The following is an 18,682-nucleotide window of genomic DNA, read 5'->3' on the forward strand; positions in this document are numbered from 1 at the left end:
GGGGAAGACGCTTTGCAGGATCCTGGCGAGTAAGAGGTGGTGTTAATTAATAAGACCATTTCGTTCACGGAGGAAGGTATAGTGTGTGCCACCCCAGGTATATGTCACGTGAGGGCAATGTTAATTGTGCATGCACTGGGGAGTGAGGGGGTAAAAAGTGGGGTACCCATAGATCCAGACCTATTGATGTATGGGGCTACACTATTGATCAACACAGTGCCAGGTGTAGCAAACAAGAGTGGAGAATACCATCAGAACTCCTGTTAGACCAGAACAGCCCCAAGAACATGTTGCAGGAACCATTATTTTTTCAATATAATATTTTATTGATATTTTAACGTAAGACAGTACATCAGACATTTCACAAGATTCATATTACAACAGATCACATGCTAGTTTCGTAGTGTAGATATTCAGTGTTTGGGGTGGGAGGGCTCTGGGCAGTGCCTCCGTTTGCAGGGACCATTATTACACTCTATTTGGAAGCAGTGGTGGTGTCAAAAGACAAAATTGTGTTGATGTGGACAGATCTGGAGGGAGGGGATTGATGCAGTGTCCTGTGCATAGACCCTGTTCTGCCATTGAGTAGAGTGTCTGATAACCACCTGTTTTTGGATATGAACAATGATGGAGAGATTATATTGGCAGTTTGTGTCCCATGAGAGATAATGATCCAATATCAAAATGTACCATGTCCCATGATGCTAGCAGGAAGTGTCCCACAGTTCACTCAAGATTATCTGATCCAGGTACCCATCAGTTTATGGACAAACAATCCCCATGATGTAGGCCTGTTGAAGTGTTTGACACCAGTACACATTTCCCTCAAATCATGAGCAGTATTGCCCAGAGTAAGGCAATTTGCATTGTCCAAAGAGGCAGTTGAAGGGATACATGACACCATCACAGCGGTGTTACATCAGGGCATTCTAGTACCATCAGACTCCCCCTGCAACACCGCTATATACCCTGTCAAGAAAGCGAAGGGCTCAAGTTGGAGGATGTTTCAGGATTTGGGCCCCTAAACAGCATAGAGCAACTTCAGTTAACAGTAGTACCGAACCCAGCTCACAATTCTGTGTAACATACCCACCACAATGACCCATGTTACTGTCATTGGCTGAAAGATGTCTTCTTTTCTACCCCCGATCCCCAATTGTTGCGGTACTCCTCACTGCATTTACTTAATGCGGGATGCAATTTCAGCACACTAGGCTCCCCCAGGGGTACTGCGAGTCCCCCAGCATCAACAGTGTACTCCACGCAGATCTAGGAAACACATTTGCCCAGTATCTTTATCAAATATGTTGATGATCTGTTGGTGTGCAGCACTGATGAACAGCGGTAAAGGAAGGACTCATCACGTTGTTGAAATTGCTGGCAGACAAAGGGTACAAGGTAAACAAAACAAACATGCAATATTGTCAACAGTAAGGGCTATATTTAGGTCAACTGATTTCCATTTTCCATTGATGGTATTTATTTTAATTTATTTGTTTATTTATAACACGCTTCATACCAACAAGTGGTTTCAAAGCACAGGATCGGGATTTGAACCTGTGTTGCGCTGCATTGTCTTGCTTCCAAGACAAATGCATTGCCCGTGAGCTATACTTCCTATCCAGGCGATAAGAAGGTAATGCCTGAGGTTGCAGCAGCAGTGTGTGCAGCAGCATCAATGTGAGCAGCATCAGTGTGAGCAGCAGCAGTGTGTGCAGCAGCAGTGTGTGCAGCAGCAGTGTGTGCAGCACCCCCCAGCCAGTGACAGACATGCAAAAGGTCCTAGGTCTGTGTAATTACTGCAGGGCATGGATCGTCGACTATACCACATACACCCACCAGGCCGTTATTACACAGACTAAAAGACTCAAAATTCAAAAAGCATCATTACATGGGCAGAGGAAATGCTCAGCAGCTTCAAGGAGCTCAAGGACGTTATTAGTACAGCCCCTGTTTTAGCAAACCCTGACTACACATAAAAGTTTTGCATAGTTGATGCTGCCTTGCGCTAGGACCTGAAAACTCGTTCAAAAATGCATATGAAATCGACAAATAATGCTTGTATCAAATAAGTCCATTTAATTGTTTCAGCCGACACGTGTTTCGACCTATGGGTCGTTCTCAATGCCAATCTTGAAGTCAAAGCTAAATGCTTGATGATTGGAAACTGTAATATGTTCATTCACGTGCATGTCGTTACAGTCCATGGGTCCAAATACCAGGTGAACTGGGAGATTGGGTAAAATCCCTTACGGTCTGAGGTGGTTTGATTTGTTTTCACATTCAAATGGACAGATGACAACAGCAGTGCTGACACAGAAAAGTACCATGGGCCACAAACCCTTGGCATACTAAAGTGGCATGCTGGACTCAGTAATGCAGGGCGCGTTCCCCTGCGAACAGGCCCTAGCAGCAGCAGCCTTCGACATTGAGAAATCGGTGATTATTACAATGGGGTGTTCAGTGACGTTCTATGTGGAACACACAGTGTTTGCTATATTGGTATGGTCCAAATCCACACTTATGACACAAAGGGCCTTGGCATATGAGGGAAAACTATCCAGCCCCTCCATTCACATTGTCGGGTGTATGACAGTGTACCCAGCAACGTTCATCACTGAACCAATCACTGAGGACGATGACCTACATGACTTTGCCTAACATTCGGGAATTATTAAATGTGTTTATTTCCAACTGCATCATTTGTCACACATACAATATGGGGCAAACATTAAGGACGCTGCAAGGCACATTACTGCACCCCAGTTGACCATTTCAAGAGTTCTATATTGGCTTTGCTGACATGCGAGAGTGGTGCAACACATACTGTTATTTGATTGTTGTCTGCGTGTTCTCCCGTTGGAATGAGGAGGGGCAGTGAACACATCCAGATGCTAAATCAAGTTTCTAGTAGGAGAAGTGTTTCCCTGCTGGGGAGTGTGCAAGAAAATCAATAATGGCATGCTTCAATGAGCTATTCAAAGAAATATCTGCATTGTTATGCATTAAACACTGGATGTGCTCCATTTATCGTCCTCCAGACGACGGCATTGTCGAGAGAATAAACTGGTGTCAAGGGAGATGAAAAAGGCTTTGGGAATGTAGTAAAGGACATTTTTTAAAATAGTGTAGTAACCAGTGGAGGACCACCATTTTCAGCAATGCCTCTCTGCCCATTAAAGAATGGGGAAGTTTATTCCAGAATCTCATCGAATTCTTAACCCTCTCTAGAGCTTTCACCCTATTATGGATATCTTTTAGCACTGGATCATGATAAATATGCGCCCCAAAATATCTGAACTAGTCCATACTCCATTGTAGCACCAGGACTGGCAGTTCCATGAGCGTCTTTTTGGAGAGACTTGCCAGTGGGAATAAAGACGATTTTGCTACACTGGTTGGGATACCTGGAAGCTGAGAAAAGAGTGGCAGAACCTCTAGTATTAGTTCCAAGTTATCTTCCGGATTTTGAATGTATAACAATGTATCGTCAGCGTACATAGAAATCAAATGCCTTGTGCCATCAATGGCTATACTTGCTGTGATATTTTCTGCAATAGGTTCTGTAGTTAGGATGTAAAGCAAGGGAGATAGTGGGCAGCCCTGCCGGAAGTCTTTTTCGAGCGCCAAGCATCTAAGATATGTTTACCCATCCTGACTCGTGTCATTGGTTTGGCGTATATCAGTTTTACCCACCTAATGAACCCTTGGCCAAAGGCAAATCTATCCAGTGTAGCATAAAGCCGCTCCCATCTAACTGAATCAAATGCCTTTATTGCATCCAGTGTGGCGACCGCACAGGGGGTCTCCCAGTTCGCAGTACAATCTATAACATGATGCAATCGCCTCATATTCCAGGACATACTCCTGCCTGGTACATAGCCCATCTGGTTGGGGTGTACAAGCTTAGGAATCATCTGCTTTAACCTGTTGGCCAACAATATCTTACTGTCCTGGTTGAGCATGGACAGGGGCCAATATGATCCACACTCCAACAGCTATTTTCTGGGTTTTAGGAGGGGTATAATTATAGATTTCCTTAGACTACGCGGGAGGACACCAGACTCAAATGCCTCTGTGAACACGTCCAGGAGGTGCAGGGCTAATTCCTCCATGAATTCTTTGTAGAACTCACTGGGTAGATTGCCAGAGCCTGGGGTTTTGCCCGTGAGCAAGGATCGTATTATGCCCAATATTCACTCTACTGTAATGGGGGTGTGCAAACCTGTATGCTGTTCAGCGTCCAGCTGGTGGAGGCCAATCTTGCCTAGCACTTCTTCTATATTTGTTTGTGTGGTTTCAGTCTCCTCATGGTATAAAGCCTGGTAGAATACCCGAAAGACAGCATGTATTCCCTCTTGAGTGTGACATGTGGTGCCCTGCTATGTGTGGACTGCATGGATGGGCTCTCGTTTCTCTTCCTGACTGTATAGCCATGCCAACAACCTGCTCAGTTTGTCCCCTTCTGCATGCTGTCTTTCAATACATTTTGAGTAATTATACATTCCTAACCTCTCCCAAAGTCCCAGGCATTTCTACCTCAGAGCCAGCACTTCCGCATCGTCTTCTCCCATGCATGCGTGGGTCTGTGTCATCCTTTGAATTTCCTCTTCCGTGGAGGTCAGCTCTTTATTATCTTTTTCAGAACTTCCAATGTTTTTAGTTAATGCCCTGTGCAATTAAATTATTTGCAGAGGATCACACACTTTGGTTAAGCAGCATGCTACAAACCCCTTGTTTTATGGCCGGTCTTTTGATAACTGTTGTGATACATCGCACAACCCCAACTAACCACATTTAAGCAGCACAGAAAAGGGTAAAAAAAATGATCGGCTGCAAGAATAACATATGTAAGTACTTTTGACCCCATAGTGAAAATCAAAAGCTGGCACCCATGAATATACACACAGTAAGTGGTCACATATTGTAAAGTAAAATATACAAATGTAGTTCAATTGACCTTCTCCTTAGAAGAATGTGCACAAGCAGAGGTCAACTCTTTAGTGCACAAGACAAAATAACATTGGACGTTTAAAAAAAGTAATGAACACCAGAAAAATAACCTCAGAGAGGAAATATTTCAATAAATATGCTGGCAAAATTTAAAAGGTACTCACCTTTTAAACCCAGCAATCTGTAGTGAAATATTCCATATTACACCTTGGACAATGGACATATGGGTCTTCTGTCCTACCTGTAGTTAACGAATTATCTCTCCTGTTATCTCACATTTTTCCACATGTTACTGTTGAAAACATTTGTGGTTATTCATCTCTAACAGCTTAAACACGCGCATTCACAACAGGGGCTGTACCTTCAGGACTGGGTTCCTGAAAGTTGATATTTTTAACCTTCTGACTACTATGTATACCATTTGACACTCACCAGCAATTATCCATGGAGAGCATCACTTCTTTTCTATGTGGATTCGAAGTTTAAAAACTGGTATTGTCACCCATAGACAGGGAATTTCATACGATCACAGTATTAACCGACTTCTATGGATTCGTGCTCACCTTTTAAACCCAGCAATCTGTAGTGAAATATTCCATTCAAAACAAAATCTCAATATGAAACAAGTGATTGTGGTCTTGTGGGTAAGCGTCTGCACTGGGAACATGACAACCTGAGTAAAATCGTAGTATCCAAATACTTGAGCAACCACCTTAAAAAAAAAAAACAAGGGGTTGCATCCGCCCTCTGAAACAATGTTACGCTGTCCACCCACATGTGTCTTTTACTGGTGCCCTGAAAAGCAATCACGATCAGGGGAAAATATCTGCACCGTTGTCCAGGATTGCAAACTCTCTTGCCACATCGTGATATGATATGATATGATATGGCATTTGTAACGCGCCTATACACAAGTGTTTCAAGGCGCGACGAGGCAGGGGGGGGGAACAAGGGGAGACAGACAACGATCTTACTAGGCCAGGTGTCATTCAGATCGTGCAAGTGCAAGGGTAGAGGGGAAGGGAAAAGTGCATGGGGGAAAGGGAGAGGGGAAAGTGCAGTACAGGGTTATAAGCATACAGCATACAGGATAAATAACAAGGGCCAGCTGGTGGCAAGTGCGAGGTAAGTGCAAACAAGTGCTGGGAAGGGGGGCTGTATGGATACAGACACAGTCCCGTAGTGCAGGGGTTGCCGTGGAGGCAGTGCAGGGGAGAGTGGCTGGGCCGAGAACGGTGAATGGCCCAGTTGCAGATTCAGTGCAGTTTCAGTAGTAGTAGCAGGGGAGAGGGGGAGAGAAAGCGGAGGCAAAGAGGAAGGTTTTGAGGTGCTTCCGGAACCGGAGGTGGTTCCCCTCAAGTTTCAGGGAGGTAGGAAGGCTGTTCCAGAGGGAGGCCCCTGCAGTGGAAAGAGATCTGCCCCCAACTCGTTGTTTGGAGAAGCGGCTGACCCTGAGGGAGTTGGAGGCGGATGAGCGAAGAGCTCGAGAAGGAAGATATTTAGGAAGAGAGAGTTGAAGGTATTTTGGCCCAAGGCCCCAGACGGCCTTGTGGACAATGCAGAGGGTTTTGAACTTGATCCTCGCAGTCACTGGGAGCCAGTGTAGTGATTTCAGTCCTGGAGAGATACGGTCCCTGGGCTTGAGGCCAAGGACAAGTCTTGCAGTCCTGTTCTGGATGAGTTGCAAAGGGCAGAGAGTAGAGGAGGGCAGATTAAGATAGAGGCTGTTACAGTAGTCCAGCTTAGAGAGAACCAGGGCTCTAGAGACAGTGAGCTTCTGGGGGAAGGAGAGGAAAGGAAGGATACCTCTGAGGAGGTGTAGCTGGTAGTGTGACTTCTTAGATACGTCGGATATGTGAGGAGAGAAGGAGAGTGTGGAGTCGAAGATGACCCCAAGGTTTTTTGCCTTGCAGGTAGGAGTAGGAAGAGGGCCCAGAGAGGCCGGCCAGAGAGCAGCAGGGAAGGAGGGAGTGGGAGTGCCGATGAGTAGAATCTCAGTCTTACTGGCATTAAGGCAGAGGTCGTTGGCGGCACACCATTCCTGGATAGCAGAAAGACAGTCAGAGATGAGGGAAGGAGAAGAGGAGGCCGAGGGTAGCCTGAAAATGAGTTGGGTATCATCCGCATAGCACTGAAAGTAGGGGCAGAGAGCGGCGACGTGGTGGGCGAGAAGTGCCAGATACTGGTTGAACAGCCAGGGAGAGAGGTTAGATCCCTGGGGGACACCACAGGTAGAGAAGAAGATGTCAGAGAGGAAAGACCCCAGTTGGACCTGGGAGGGTCGATTTGAGAGGAAAGAGGTCAGCCACGCCAGAGCCTGACCAGTGATACCGAGGTTATCACGGAGACGGTTGAGCAGGATGGTATGGTTGACAGTATCAAGGCAGAAGAGAGATCAAGCAAAATGAGAACACATGGAATGTTAGAGTCAAGGTTCGAGAGCAGGTCCTCACGGATGTTCAGGAGAGCAGTTTCCGTGCTTCTGGCAGCTCTGAAGCCAGACTGATGGTCATGAAGACTACCAACACATTCAGCATGGAGATTAAGCTGGGAGATGGACAGTTTCTCCAGGAGCTTGCCCAGGAAGGGAGTGATAGAGATTGGGTGATAGTTAGCTGGGCAGGAAGGGTCGGAAGAGGGTTTCTTAAGAATGGTGTGCACAAGGGAGTGCTTGAGAGGGGTTGGGAAGACTCCAGAGGCGAAGGAGTGATTGCAGAAGTCAGCAAGGGCAGGAGCCAAGGAGTCAATGTGGTCCTTGATAGTTTTGGAGGAACAGGGGTGGACCTGTTTTGATGAGACTTTCATAGATCGGACTTGTCTTGAAACCTCGTCAGCAGAAAAAAGGGGAAAGGAAGAGAAGGAGAGAGGAGGGGTGGCTGCAGAAGAGCCAGAGGAAGGGCAGGGAATAGAGGGGGGGAGGTTATAGGAGGAGAGTGAGGACAGGATGTCCTGAGTTTTTGAAATGAAGTGAGAGGCCAGTGCCGTGCAGAGGGCCTGGGAGGGGACAGGAGAGGTAGAGACTGCAGCAGGGTTGGCCAGCTCCTTGCAGATTTTAAAGAGTTCGGCCGAATTGTTAGATGCCGCAGAGATGCGGGCTTGGATAAGGGCTCTCTTCTTGGTGAGAACGGAGAGCCGGTATTGCCTTTGGAGTAGGCGACAGGCCAGTTTGTCAGAGGATGAACATGAAGCACGCCATTTCCTCTCTGCCACCCTGCACTTGCGCTTAAGGGTGACGAGATCCGAGTCATACCAGGAGTTACATTTGGCTTTGGGCTTCAGGCGGATTCTCATGACAGGGGCAAGGATATCAAGAGTATCAGATATAGCGGAGTGGAGAGTGGAGAGGGCTGTGTCAGGGTGGGAGTCAGCCGAAGGGGGAGGAGGGGGCAAAAAGGTGGCAGCGAAAGCCTCAACTGACACGCGCTTCATGGGTCGGATGACCGAGAAGGAAGGTGGCAGTGATGGGGGTGGCTTTGCCTGTGGGGTAGGGAGGGTGAGGTGGGAGGAGAGGAGAAAGTGATCACTCCAGGAGAGAGGAGTGGAGAGAGGGACAGATAGGGGAAGGTCAGAGGAGATCAGGGCATCAAGAGTGTGCCCTGCAGAATGAGTCGGCCCAGACGGGAGAATAGAGAGTGAGAGAGAGTCGCAGAGGTTGCGAAAGAGTCCAGAGGGGGGACAGGAGGCATCCAGGTGGATGTTGAAGTCTCCAAGAAAGAGGAGTTGAGTGGTTGAGGACAGGAGTGAGGAGGAGAGGTCCGCCCACTCGGAGAGGAAGGAGGAAATTTGACCAGGTGGCCGATAGATAGTAGCAACGGTAAGGGAATGGCTAGGAGAGAGAGAGAGTCGGCAGACAAGACATTCAAAAGAGGAGTAGGTCTGCATGGGAGTAACAGTGGCAGGAATCCACTCAGGGAAGATAAGGGCCACACCTCCCCCCGCACGGTTGGGCCTGGGCACAGAGAGGATCTTGTAACCGTCGGGTAGGAGTGTGTCAAAGCTGGTGACAGAGCTGGCCGTGAACCATGTCTCAGTGAGACCGAGTACGTCAAGGTCAAGTTCCTCAAGAAGGCGGCAGATATCAGAGGAATGTTTGACGGCAGAGCGAGAGTTAAGAGTGGCAATGTGGAGAAGTTTGCCATCTTTGAAGGACTTCCGGGGAGGGGTACAGATCAGAGGTACGCCCTGCGGAGGTGAAGAAGGAGCATGAGAGGGGGTGGGGAGGGAGGGAAGAGGCAAGTTAGTCAAGGACAGAGGAGGGGGCACAGCAGGAGAGGAGAGGAAGTTGATGAGGCGTGGGAAGCGTCTATCGAAGAGGTGAAGGTTGGCCTGAGGGCCTTGGACCAAGACAGTCCCATTAGCATAGACATTAATGATGGCCTTAGAGGAGTGGAAGGAAGCCAAGAGGACATCCCAACGGGTGCCACCATTAATGGGGGAAGAGGAGAAAGGAGAGAGCACAGAGACCATATGAAGGGTCCATAGGTCAGGAGAAGGCACGAAAAAGAGGATGTCAGTGAGAGTTTCCTTGGAGGAGGCACTAGTGTAGGTGTCAGCGATAGGGAGGCCTGGGTTGGAGACCAGGATGTCCTTTTTAAACTTTTTCCTACCAGATTTAGTGAGGAGAGCAGGATAGTCAATGGAGAAGCAGTTAGAAAAGATTGGTGAGATAGAGAGCACCATAGAATAGGAGGGAGTGGGTGGGGGAAGACAGGACAAGCGCAAGTGGATAGGAAGAGAGCGGCAGGCGTTCGTTTACCACAAATTCAGAACACAGTAAGGGGTATCAGGTACACAGTGGAGAGGCCACCTAAGTTTGAAAATCCTGCAGAGGGAGAAAACCCTAGTTTACCACAAATTCGGAACACGGTGAACACAGTAAGGGGTATCAGGTACACAGTGGAGAGGCCACCTAAGTTTGAAAACCCTGCAGAGGGAGAAAACCCTAGTTTACCACAAATTCGGAACACGGTGAACACAGTAAGGGGTATCAGGTACACAGTGGAGAGGCCACCTAAGTTTGAAAATCCTGCAGAGGGAGAAAAACCCTAGTTTACCACAAATTCGGAACACGGTGGACACAGTAAGGGGTATCAGGTACACAGTGGAGAGGCCACCTAAGTTTGAAAATCCTGCAGAGGGAGAAAAACCCTAGTTTACCACAAATTCGGAACACGGTGGACACAGTAAGGGGGGGTATCAGGTACACAGTGGAGAGGCCACCTAAGTTTGAAAATCCTGCAGAGGGAGAAAAACCCTAGTTTACCACAAATTCAGAACACAAAGAAGTGTAGCCACACTGCGAGGAAGTGAACAGGTAGGGGTGGGCCGGGGGAGCAGGTGGAGCTCACAAGATGAAGCGGTGGAATGGCCCTGGCGTCCCCTGCGGAAACCTGCAGACACACCGGGAGCCGCAAAGGAGGGAGCCGCCCTTTGCCTAAGGGGGCCCTTAGCCGCTGGGGCTGCCGGGCAGGGGCTGCCCTGGTAGCACCAATAAGAGGAGGAGGAGACACGGGCCAGCAGCCAATCAGGGGGGAGCTGGGAGGATTGGAGGCGGGAGGGAGGGAGGGGACCAAGGAGAAACACGGAAGGGGAGGGAGGGGGGCTGGGGAGAACACACGGGGAAAAACAATGGCAGCAGCCCAAGAATGGGCAGAAAAACAAACACACGGCCCACGGAGGGCTCAATACCTTATCTGGGGGCCTGCAGTCACCGGCTCTGCCTGATGGAAGTGGCGAGCGCGGTGGACTGCAGGCAGCCTAGCCTAGACAACACACGGGCCGGCAGCCAATCAGGGGGGAGCTGGGAGGATTGGAGGCGGGAGGGAGGGAGGGGACCAAGGAGAAACACGGAAGGGGAGGGAGGGGGGCTGGGGAGAACACACGGGGAAAAACAATGGCAGCAGCCCAAGAATGGGCAGAAAAACAAACACACGGCCCACAGAGGGCTCAATACCTTATCTGGGGGCCTGCAGTCACCGGCTCTGCCTGATGGAAGTGGCGAGCGCGGTGGACTGCAAGCAGCCTAGCCTAGACAACACACGGGCCGGCAGCCAATCAGGGGGGAGCTGGGAGGATTGGAGGCGGGAGGGAGGGAGGGGACCAAGGAGAAACACGGAAGGGGAGGGAGGGGGGCTGGGGAGAACACACGGGGAAAAACAATGGCAGCAGCCCAAGAATGGGCAGAAAAACAAACACACGGCCCACGGAGGGCTCAATACCTTATCTGGGGGCCTGCAGTCACCGGCTCTGCCTGATGGAAGTGGCGAGCGCGGTGGACTGCAGGCAGCCTAGCCTAGAAAACACACGGGCCGGCAGCCAATCAGGGGGGAGCTGGGAGGATTGGAGGCGGGAGGGAGGGAGGGGACCAAGGAGAAACACGGAAGGGGAGGGAGGGGGGCTGGGGAGAACACACGGGGAAAAACAATGGCAGCAGCCCATCGTGGGCAAATACTCATGATTTACTTGCTCTCTCATCATTTCCCCTCCTCACCCCCATGTCTGTCTTTCAACAGTACTCTGCTTTATAAAGCTAACTTCAAAAGTACACATATCATAGTGTCACTCCAATATATAAATCCTTATAGAACTATGTTAGGCAAAAGTGTAAAATGTTGGCATTATTCCCCCCATCTTGACTGTGAGACTACAAATACCAGAATGCAAAATGCAATTCAGCAAAAGGCATACAAATTGTCTCAGTGGAAAACTTTCAAGGAATGACAGTAGCATGGTTTGAAAAAAAATAAAGTGGATGCCGTGTGTTATGAGATATTTAAAACTTTAAGAACTCACAATGTTTTAGGCAATGCGCAGTGAGATTAAATTATTTGCCATGAAGCACACACTTTGGTTAAGCAGCGTTCTCCAAGCAGTACACCCCTTTTCGGCGCAACCATTTTGGCGTGGGCCGATTAACACAGACATTGCACCGCAGCAACACCCATTTCGTCGCATAAGCCATTTCAGCGCTGTTGTTTTGGACCGAGGGATGTTTGGACATGGATGAGATTTCAGCCACGTCTAAATGTCCTCATGCTAAATAAGATCACAATACACCTCGCCACCTCCCACTTGCATTGCTTTTCTTTTAATTACATTTTTAAAAAAACATACAGCCTTGAACTCTGGTCTGCCAAAGTTCAAGGCCCAGCATTTAACCACTAGGCCAGAATGGCTTGGTGTGTGATGGGGCATACATTTCGTACTTGGCCTATAATTTTAGATGTTCAATGATAAAAGGTTAGGTATGAATCGTGTGAAAATCCAAACAATAACATCATTGTAGCATGATGTTTAAGTGCTGCCTCTCCAACTCCTTAAGGCCAGGGTTCTCTGATAGCAGTGTTCAGCAAAAATGTGATTTTTTATTTCATTTTTTCAGTTTTATAAAAATGTTGATGCTGTGTGTTATGAGATATTTAAAACTAAGAAAACACACAGAATTCAGGATTGTGGACTGTCTGCCATCCATGCAGTAACCGGGACCAACCCTGCTTAGTTTCAAAGTGAGGAAGGATCCAGCCCCCTTAGGCCATGTTTCTCTAATTGTTCTTTTAAGGGGGGGCATATATTAGGCAACATGGCCTTAGTGAGATGACCCCTTTCTCATGTTGAAGCTAAGCAGGGTTTGTACCAGTTACTGCAGGTATGGGGAAACCCACTGTTGCTGTAAAAATACCTGTTTTTTTATTTATTTTTATTATTGCCTGGGAGACTACAAATACCAGAATGCAATTCAGCAAAAGGCAAACAATTGTCTCTGAGTGCAAAACCTTCAAGGACCGACAGTAGTACAGTTTTAAAAAAGTAAATTATTCAGATGCCCATTCGGTGGTCCATCCATGCAGGAACCAGGAATGACCCTGCTTAGCTTCAAAGCAGGGATGACCCTGCTTAGATTCAAAGCAAGAAAAGGCCCATTCCACTAAGTGGGCTTGTATGTTTGGCTTATTTAACAGGCAATATGGCCTGAGGAGGCTGGCCCCTTCTTCACTTCAAAGCTAAGCGTAGTATGTCCTGGTTACTACATGAATGGGAGACCTCTTGGGATGGCAATTGAGTCACTGGCCATGGCCTTGATTTTTTGTTACTATAGTTATAAAAATATCTTTAAAAAATAATAATTTTAAAAGTGTCACTGCGTGTGCCGAACCACACATACCCGCAGTTATCTGTAGTCCTTTGTAATCTTGGATATAGCCAGGAATATCGGCAAAACAACCGGAAAATAAAATGGTTCCCTATCTCCCAGGCCATTACCACGTGCCCCCTCATCTGTACCAGCTCCCCCGCTCCCCAGATGACCTCCTCACCTCCCCTGTCCTCTCCCTTTCACCCCAGAGCACACGCTGCTTTTGTGACGCAGTTTGCTTTCAGATGTCGGCTATAGCCGAGGCTACAGAAAGCTTTGTGTTGCAAACTCTGTCCCTGGACCCCCTCCAACTCCCAAATTTAACTCTGTGCTTTCAAGCCATCCCACCACCTCTACCCTGATGGCATTTGTATATTTTTTGACCTGCAAATAGCTTTCTACTGTGTTTCATTTTCGCATAACCTCGGCTATAAACTTTTATTTTCCCAAAACCCACCCACCCAAGAAAAGAAGAAGGGAGAAGAAAGGGGAATACAGGGCAACGAACGTTTCCCACGTCGTGGGAAGAGGAAGGTGGCACAGCCCAGAGGCACAATCCTGGACCTCGTGACCAAAAGTGTACATTATGTATTACGTGTAATTATGTTGTTTACAATTATGTGATGTGCAATAAAAATGAGGGCCTTTTATTGCCAAGCACGTGCACAACGTGTGTCATCATTGGGTAAGCGTGACGTGGGGAACGGGCACTGCCTCTTGGCTCCACTGGTTATGAGTCCTGTCGGCCAGGCTCGGTTTACTCCATTTGGGGCTTAATCTATTTCGCTTAGTTACTTTTCTATACGTAAAAAAAAATCGTAGCTTGAGAGAAAAGAGCAGACAACACGCGCAGTGTGCAGAAGTGATGGTAACCGGGTGTCGGGAGTGTGCAGAAGTGGTGGTACCTGGGTGTCTGAGAGCGGCAGGGAGGGGGCACTCACCCGGGCTCCGTGGGGCCAGCCAATAAGGGCTCTCGGGCAAGGAGGGGCCATCTGCAGCCACAGGGAGGTATGCCAGATACTGCTGGGAGTTCAGCGCACTCGCGCACCGCCCCGCCGCAGGTATCTCTCCCCCTGGTCCTCCAGGCGTCCCTGCTCTGCCTGACCACGGCCCAGCATGCGGCCTCCAGCCGTTGTCTGGGCTTAACACGTTATCTTGTGATATCAGGGGTCCAGGGAAGGATATGCATCTTGATGTGGTGGTCACGGGCGCAGCACGACCCTTCAATGGATGATGTTGTCCCTGGATGTTGCTGAGGTCAGCACTTCCTCCTAACGATGATCGGAGGACAGCGGCGGGGTGTCCCGGGTGTTGCCATGGAGCTCCCAGGGACGGCGGTTGTTTCAGGGGGGGTTGCCGAGAGAGACCCTGTTCCCGCATGTGGTCGCAGTGTGGCACGCATCGGGGCGCAGTGGTGGAACAGTGCATGTTTCCTTCGTGTGGTCGCAGCTTGTTTACGGATGAAATCCTGCATTATTATATCTTCATTGGCCTGGTTCTGAGGGGCAGTGGGTGGCCCTGCTTCGGCAGCGCAGCAATGCATTTCCCTGGTTTTGTTTACGAATGCAAAAGGTTATACCGGGTGCACGCCCGGGAATCGCGTATTTGCACGTGTGGTTTGGGGTGGGGCACATATCGGGTAGCAGGTGCTCGTTGGATGTGGGCGCACAGGAGTGGTTGTGGTGGAGCAGCATGCCTTTCTTGACAAAGTCAGAGTGAGACATGTTTTAAGAGCTGAACTATTCGAATCATGGATGCGACTGTGAAGCAGCGTGTGTGTCCTCGCATGTGATGTAGAATAGAGCCTCTGTACAGTCTTAAGGCAGCACGCTGCGCGTGGATACATCACTGCCGGTGCGCACTTCCGGGATTGGCTGTAGCCACAGCATGCACGAGGAGGTGCAGTGGAAGAGCAGCGCTATATAGGATGCGTCCGTGGAAGCCCACGTTCCTGGATGTAGTGTGGGTAGCATGTGTTCCAGGCCAGCGTATGCTTCTGGGCGTGGTTGTGGGCAGCATGTATTCCTGGATGCGGTTGTGTGTCCCACATGTTTCTTGATGTGATTGTGGACTACTTGTGTTAATAGTTGTGGTCGGGGGCAGCATCTGTTCCTGAATGTGGTTGTGGGTAGTATGTGTTCCTGAATGTGGTTGTGGATAGCATGTGTTCCTGGACGTGTCTATGGGTAGCATATGTTCTGGTATGTGGTTGTTGGCAGCGTATGTTTCTGGTTGTGGGTAGTATGTGTTCTTGGACATGGTCATGGGCAGCATATGTATTTGGATGTGGTGGTGGCCAGCGTATGTTTCTGGGCGTGGTTGTGGGCAGCATATATTCCTGAATGCGGTTGTGGTCGCACGTGTTTCTTGATGTGATTATGGACCACTTGTGTTACTGGGTGTGGTCGTGGTTAGCATCTGTTCCTGGATGTGTCTAAGGGTAGCATATGTTCCGGTATGTGGTTGTTGGCAGCGTATATTTCTGGGTGTGGTTGTGGCCTTGTGGGTAGTAGTGTTCCCTGACGTGGTTCTGAGTAGAATGTGTTCCTAGATGTGTCTGCGGGTAGCATATGTTCCGGGATGTGGTTGTTGGCAGCGTATGTTTGTGGGTGTGTTTGTGGGTAGTATGTGTTCTTGGATATGGTCGTGGGCAGCATATGTGTCTGGATGTGGTGGTAGCCAGCTTATGTTTCTAGGCGGGGTTGTGGGCTGCATGTGTTCCTAGATGCGGTTGTGGGTAGCATGTGTTCCTGGATGTGTCTGTGGGTAGCATATATTCCGGGTATATGGCTGTTGGCAGCGTATGTTTCTGGGTGAGGTTGTGGGCAGCATGTATTCCTGGATGCGGTTGTGGTCCCACATGTTTATTGATGTGATTGTGGACCACTTGTGTTACCGGGTGTGGTCGTGGGCAGCATCTGTTCCTGAATGTGATTGTGGGTAGCATCTGTTCCTGGATGTGTCTATGGGTAGGATATGTTCCGGTATGTGGTTGTTGGCAGCGTATGTTTTTGGGTGTGGTTGTGGTAGTATGTATTCTTGGATATGGTCATGGGCAACATATATTTTTGGATGTGGTGGTGGCCTGTGTATGTTTATAGGCGTGGTTGTGGGCTGCAGGTGTTCCTGGATGTGGTCGTGGGTAGCATCTGTTCCTGGATGTGTCTATGGGTAGGATATGTTCCGGTATGTGGTTGTTGGCAGCATATGTTTCTGGGTGTGGTTGTGGGTAGTATGTGTTCTTGGATATGGTCATGGGCAACATATATTTTTGGATGTGGTGGTGGCCTGCGTATGTTTCTAGGCGTGGTTGTGGGCTGCAGGTGTTCCTGGATGTGGTTGTGAGTAGCATGTGTTCCTGGGTGCATGTGTTCCTGGGTGTGTCTGTGGGTAGCATATGTTCCAGGATGTGGTTGTTGGCAGCGTATGTTTCTGGGTGTGGTTGTGGGTAGTATGTGTTCTTGGATATGGTCGTGGGCACCACATATGTCTGGATGTGGTGGTAGTCAGCGTATGCTTCTAGGAGTGGTTGTGGGCTGCATGTGTTCCTGGATGCGGTTGTGGGTAGCATGTGTTCCTGGATGTGTCTGTGGGTAGCATATGTTCTGGGTTTATGGCTGTTGGCAGCGTATGGTTCTGGGTGAGGTTGTGAGTAGTATGTGTTCTTGGATATGGTCGTGGGCACCACATTTGTCTGGATGTGGTGGTGGCCAGCGTATGCTTCTAGGCGTGGTTGTGGGCAGCATGTGTTCCTGGATGTGTATGCGGGCAGCATATATTTCTGCATGTGGTGGTGGGCAGCGTATGTTTTGGGGCGTGGTTGTGGGTAGCGTGGTTTCTGGAAGTGGTGGAAGAGCAGCCTCTGATCCCAAATATGGTTGCACGGAAAGCGTGCAATATGGGAACAATACGCATTTGAAAGGCTGCACGTGGCAGATGAAACTAAAAGCTAAATGAAATGGATGAATATGTCCCAGTTCTCCCTGAAACTGGTGAAATGTGCCCGATGACACAATCCATTGGTACACTGACAATCATATGGCAGGAGTCCAAAATATTGACACTTCTGTTCTGATTGAGGCCTCGTGTGTGAGATGTGTTGACAGCTACTCGCTTTTACGAGAAGTTGGATCGACCGGTGTGTCCGTTTGAAGGGGCTGTGCATCATATGATGATCTGAAGACACTGATAGCGCAGCAGGGGAGTCTCTCTGGGTGTTCTGTCTTCTTCGTCTGTCCCCACAGCACGCACGTGCTCCCACAGCTGGAAGTTACACCATGACACTGCCTTCTCTCATTGTCGGCGGATTCCGTCACTGTCGTCTGTCTCCCTCGTCTGTTCTCTCTCTCATTTGCTGTGGCAACGTCATGTTCCGAGGCTTGGTTTCAATGAACTCCTTCTAGACCGGGCGGGGGGTGGGGGGGCTCGATGAAACCAAGATCTCGGCACGGGTAGTCTCATACTTCGCTTCCCTATAGCTGCCCTCTCACGGCATTTTGTTTCCACTTCCCACACACTCAAGAATCTGTTGGTGTTAACCCTAACTTTTTTGGGGGGTGATTTCTGGATGTGTGTGGTTTGAGAATAATCGAGAACACCTGATATGCATTGGTGACATTTCTTTTAAACGGGAGACGCTTACAGAAAAGCGGACATGCAGCGGGGCTCCCGCTGCGGGAGAGGCGCTATGGCTGGCGTACTGTACGGCCAGGGTGTCGCCTAATACAGTATTTATTTTGATTTCATGGACAGTGCGTAAAACCGGAGAGGGTGAGGCTGCCATGCGTGAAGACGATCCGGGAGAGCAGGACAGAGCGGGAGAGCCATGGAGGTGAGTGGGGAACTGGGTTCAGGTCCCCTCCAGGACGGACCCCCTCTTGTATCCGCCTTAGTCATAACGTTGTCTGCCCCAATCCGATGTGCATTGGATTCGTGTTCAGGACGTCCCTCTTCAGACGCCCCAGCCAGCGTGCTGTGCTCCACAGCCCCCCTCTCAGCCACCCTGTACAGAGACCTCTCTTCATGGACCGAGCCTGCCCCTGGAAGCAATTCCAGTCACAACTACATGTTCATGAAAAGAATCTCGCTGCCGCTGCCCCTCCCGCACTCAGTTGGTAATTCCTGCTCTAAGAACATTCGGGATTAAAAACCTCTCTGCGCAACCCGTGCCTCCATCTGAAAATAAATCATATTATATTCTGATCGCTGTTCCTTTCTCCTGCTCCGCAGACGCCGTGGACCCAGCTGCACCCAGCCGAGGACCCGCCTGCTCCGTGTGAAAAGTTCGAGGCCAACCTCTTCGCCGAGGGTCGCTGCCAGCACTGCTTCCGCGGCCTGAAGTACCACCAGCCGGGCCCCGGGCTGGAGCAGGTAATCTCTTCCCACGCAGGCCATGAATATTTCACCGGCACTCTGCCGGGCCTTTTGTTGTGTGAGAGAATGAACCCGTGCGGGATCCGTAGTGCCTGCGTGACCCGAGACTCTGGAGAACGTCCGGCCCCTCTGGCAGCTCAGCTTCAGCTGCCCCTCCCTCTGCCCCTTGGATGCCCTCTCGGTGTTCAGTGCTGACTTCTTCTTTCTCTCATTCTGGCAGTATGT

General features: G+C 49.4%; 1 protein-coding gene across 4 annotated transcripts in view; it reads left to right on the forward strand.

The window, feature by feature from the left end:
* Positions 1–13,874: 13,874 nt before the first annotated feature.
* The window catches only part of TRIOBP (TRIO and F-actin binding protein), a 996,124-nt gene continuing 991,316 nt past the window's right edge, over positions 13,875–18,682 (forward strand). The window contains exons 1-3 of one of the 4 annotated variants that reach the window (XM_069653056.1): positions 13,875–14,341; positions 17,837–17,915; positions 18,314–18,454. In XM_069653056.1, coding sequence (XP_069509157.1) covers positions 17,910–17,915; positions 18,314–18,454 — 147 coding nt within the window. In that variant the 5' untranslated portion in view covers positions 13,875–14,341; positions 17,837–17,909. Of the gene's footprint in view, positions 14,342–17,573; positions 17,916–18,280; positions 18,455–18,682 lie in introns of those variants that run through there. The other 3 variants (XM_069653053.1, XM_069653054.1, XM_069653055.1) reach the window with 3 other exon arrangements.

This window comes from Ambystoma mexicanum, chromosome 3q, assembly GCF_040938575.1.
Source record: "Ambystoma mexicanum isolate Mex_15411 chromosome 3q, UKY_AmexF1_1, whole genome shotgun sequence".
Classification (NCBI taxonomy): domain Eukaryota; kingdom Metazoa; phylum Chordata; class Amphibia; order Caudata; family Ambystomatidae; genus Ambystoma; species Ambystoma mexicanum.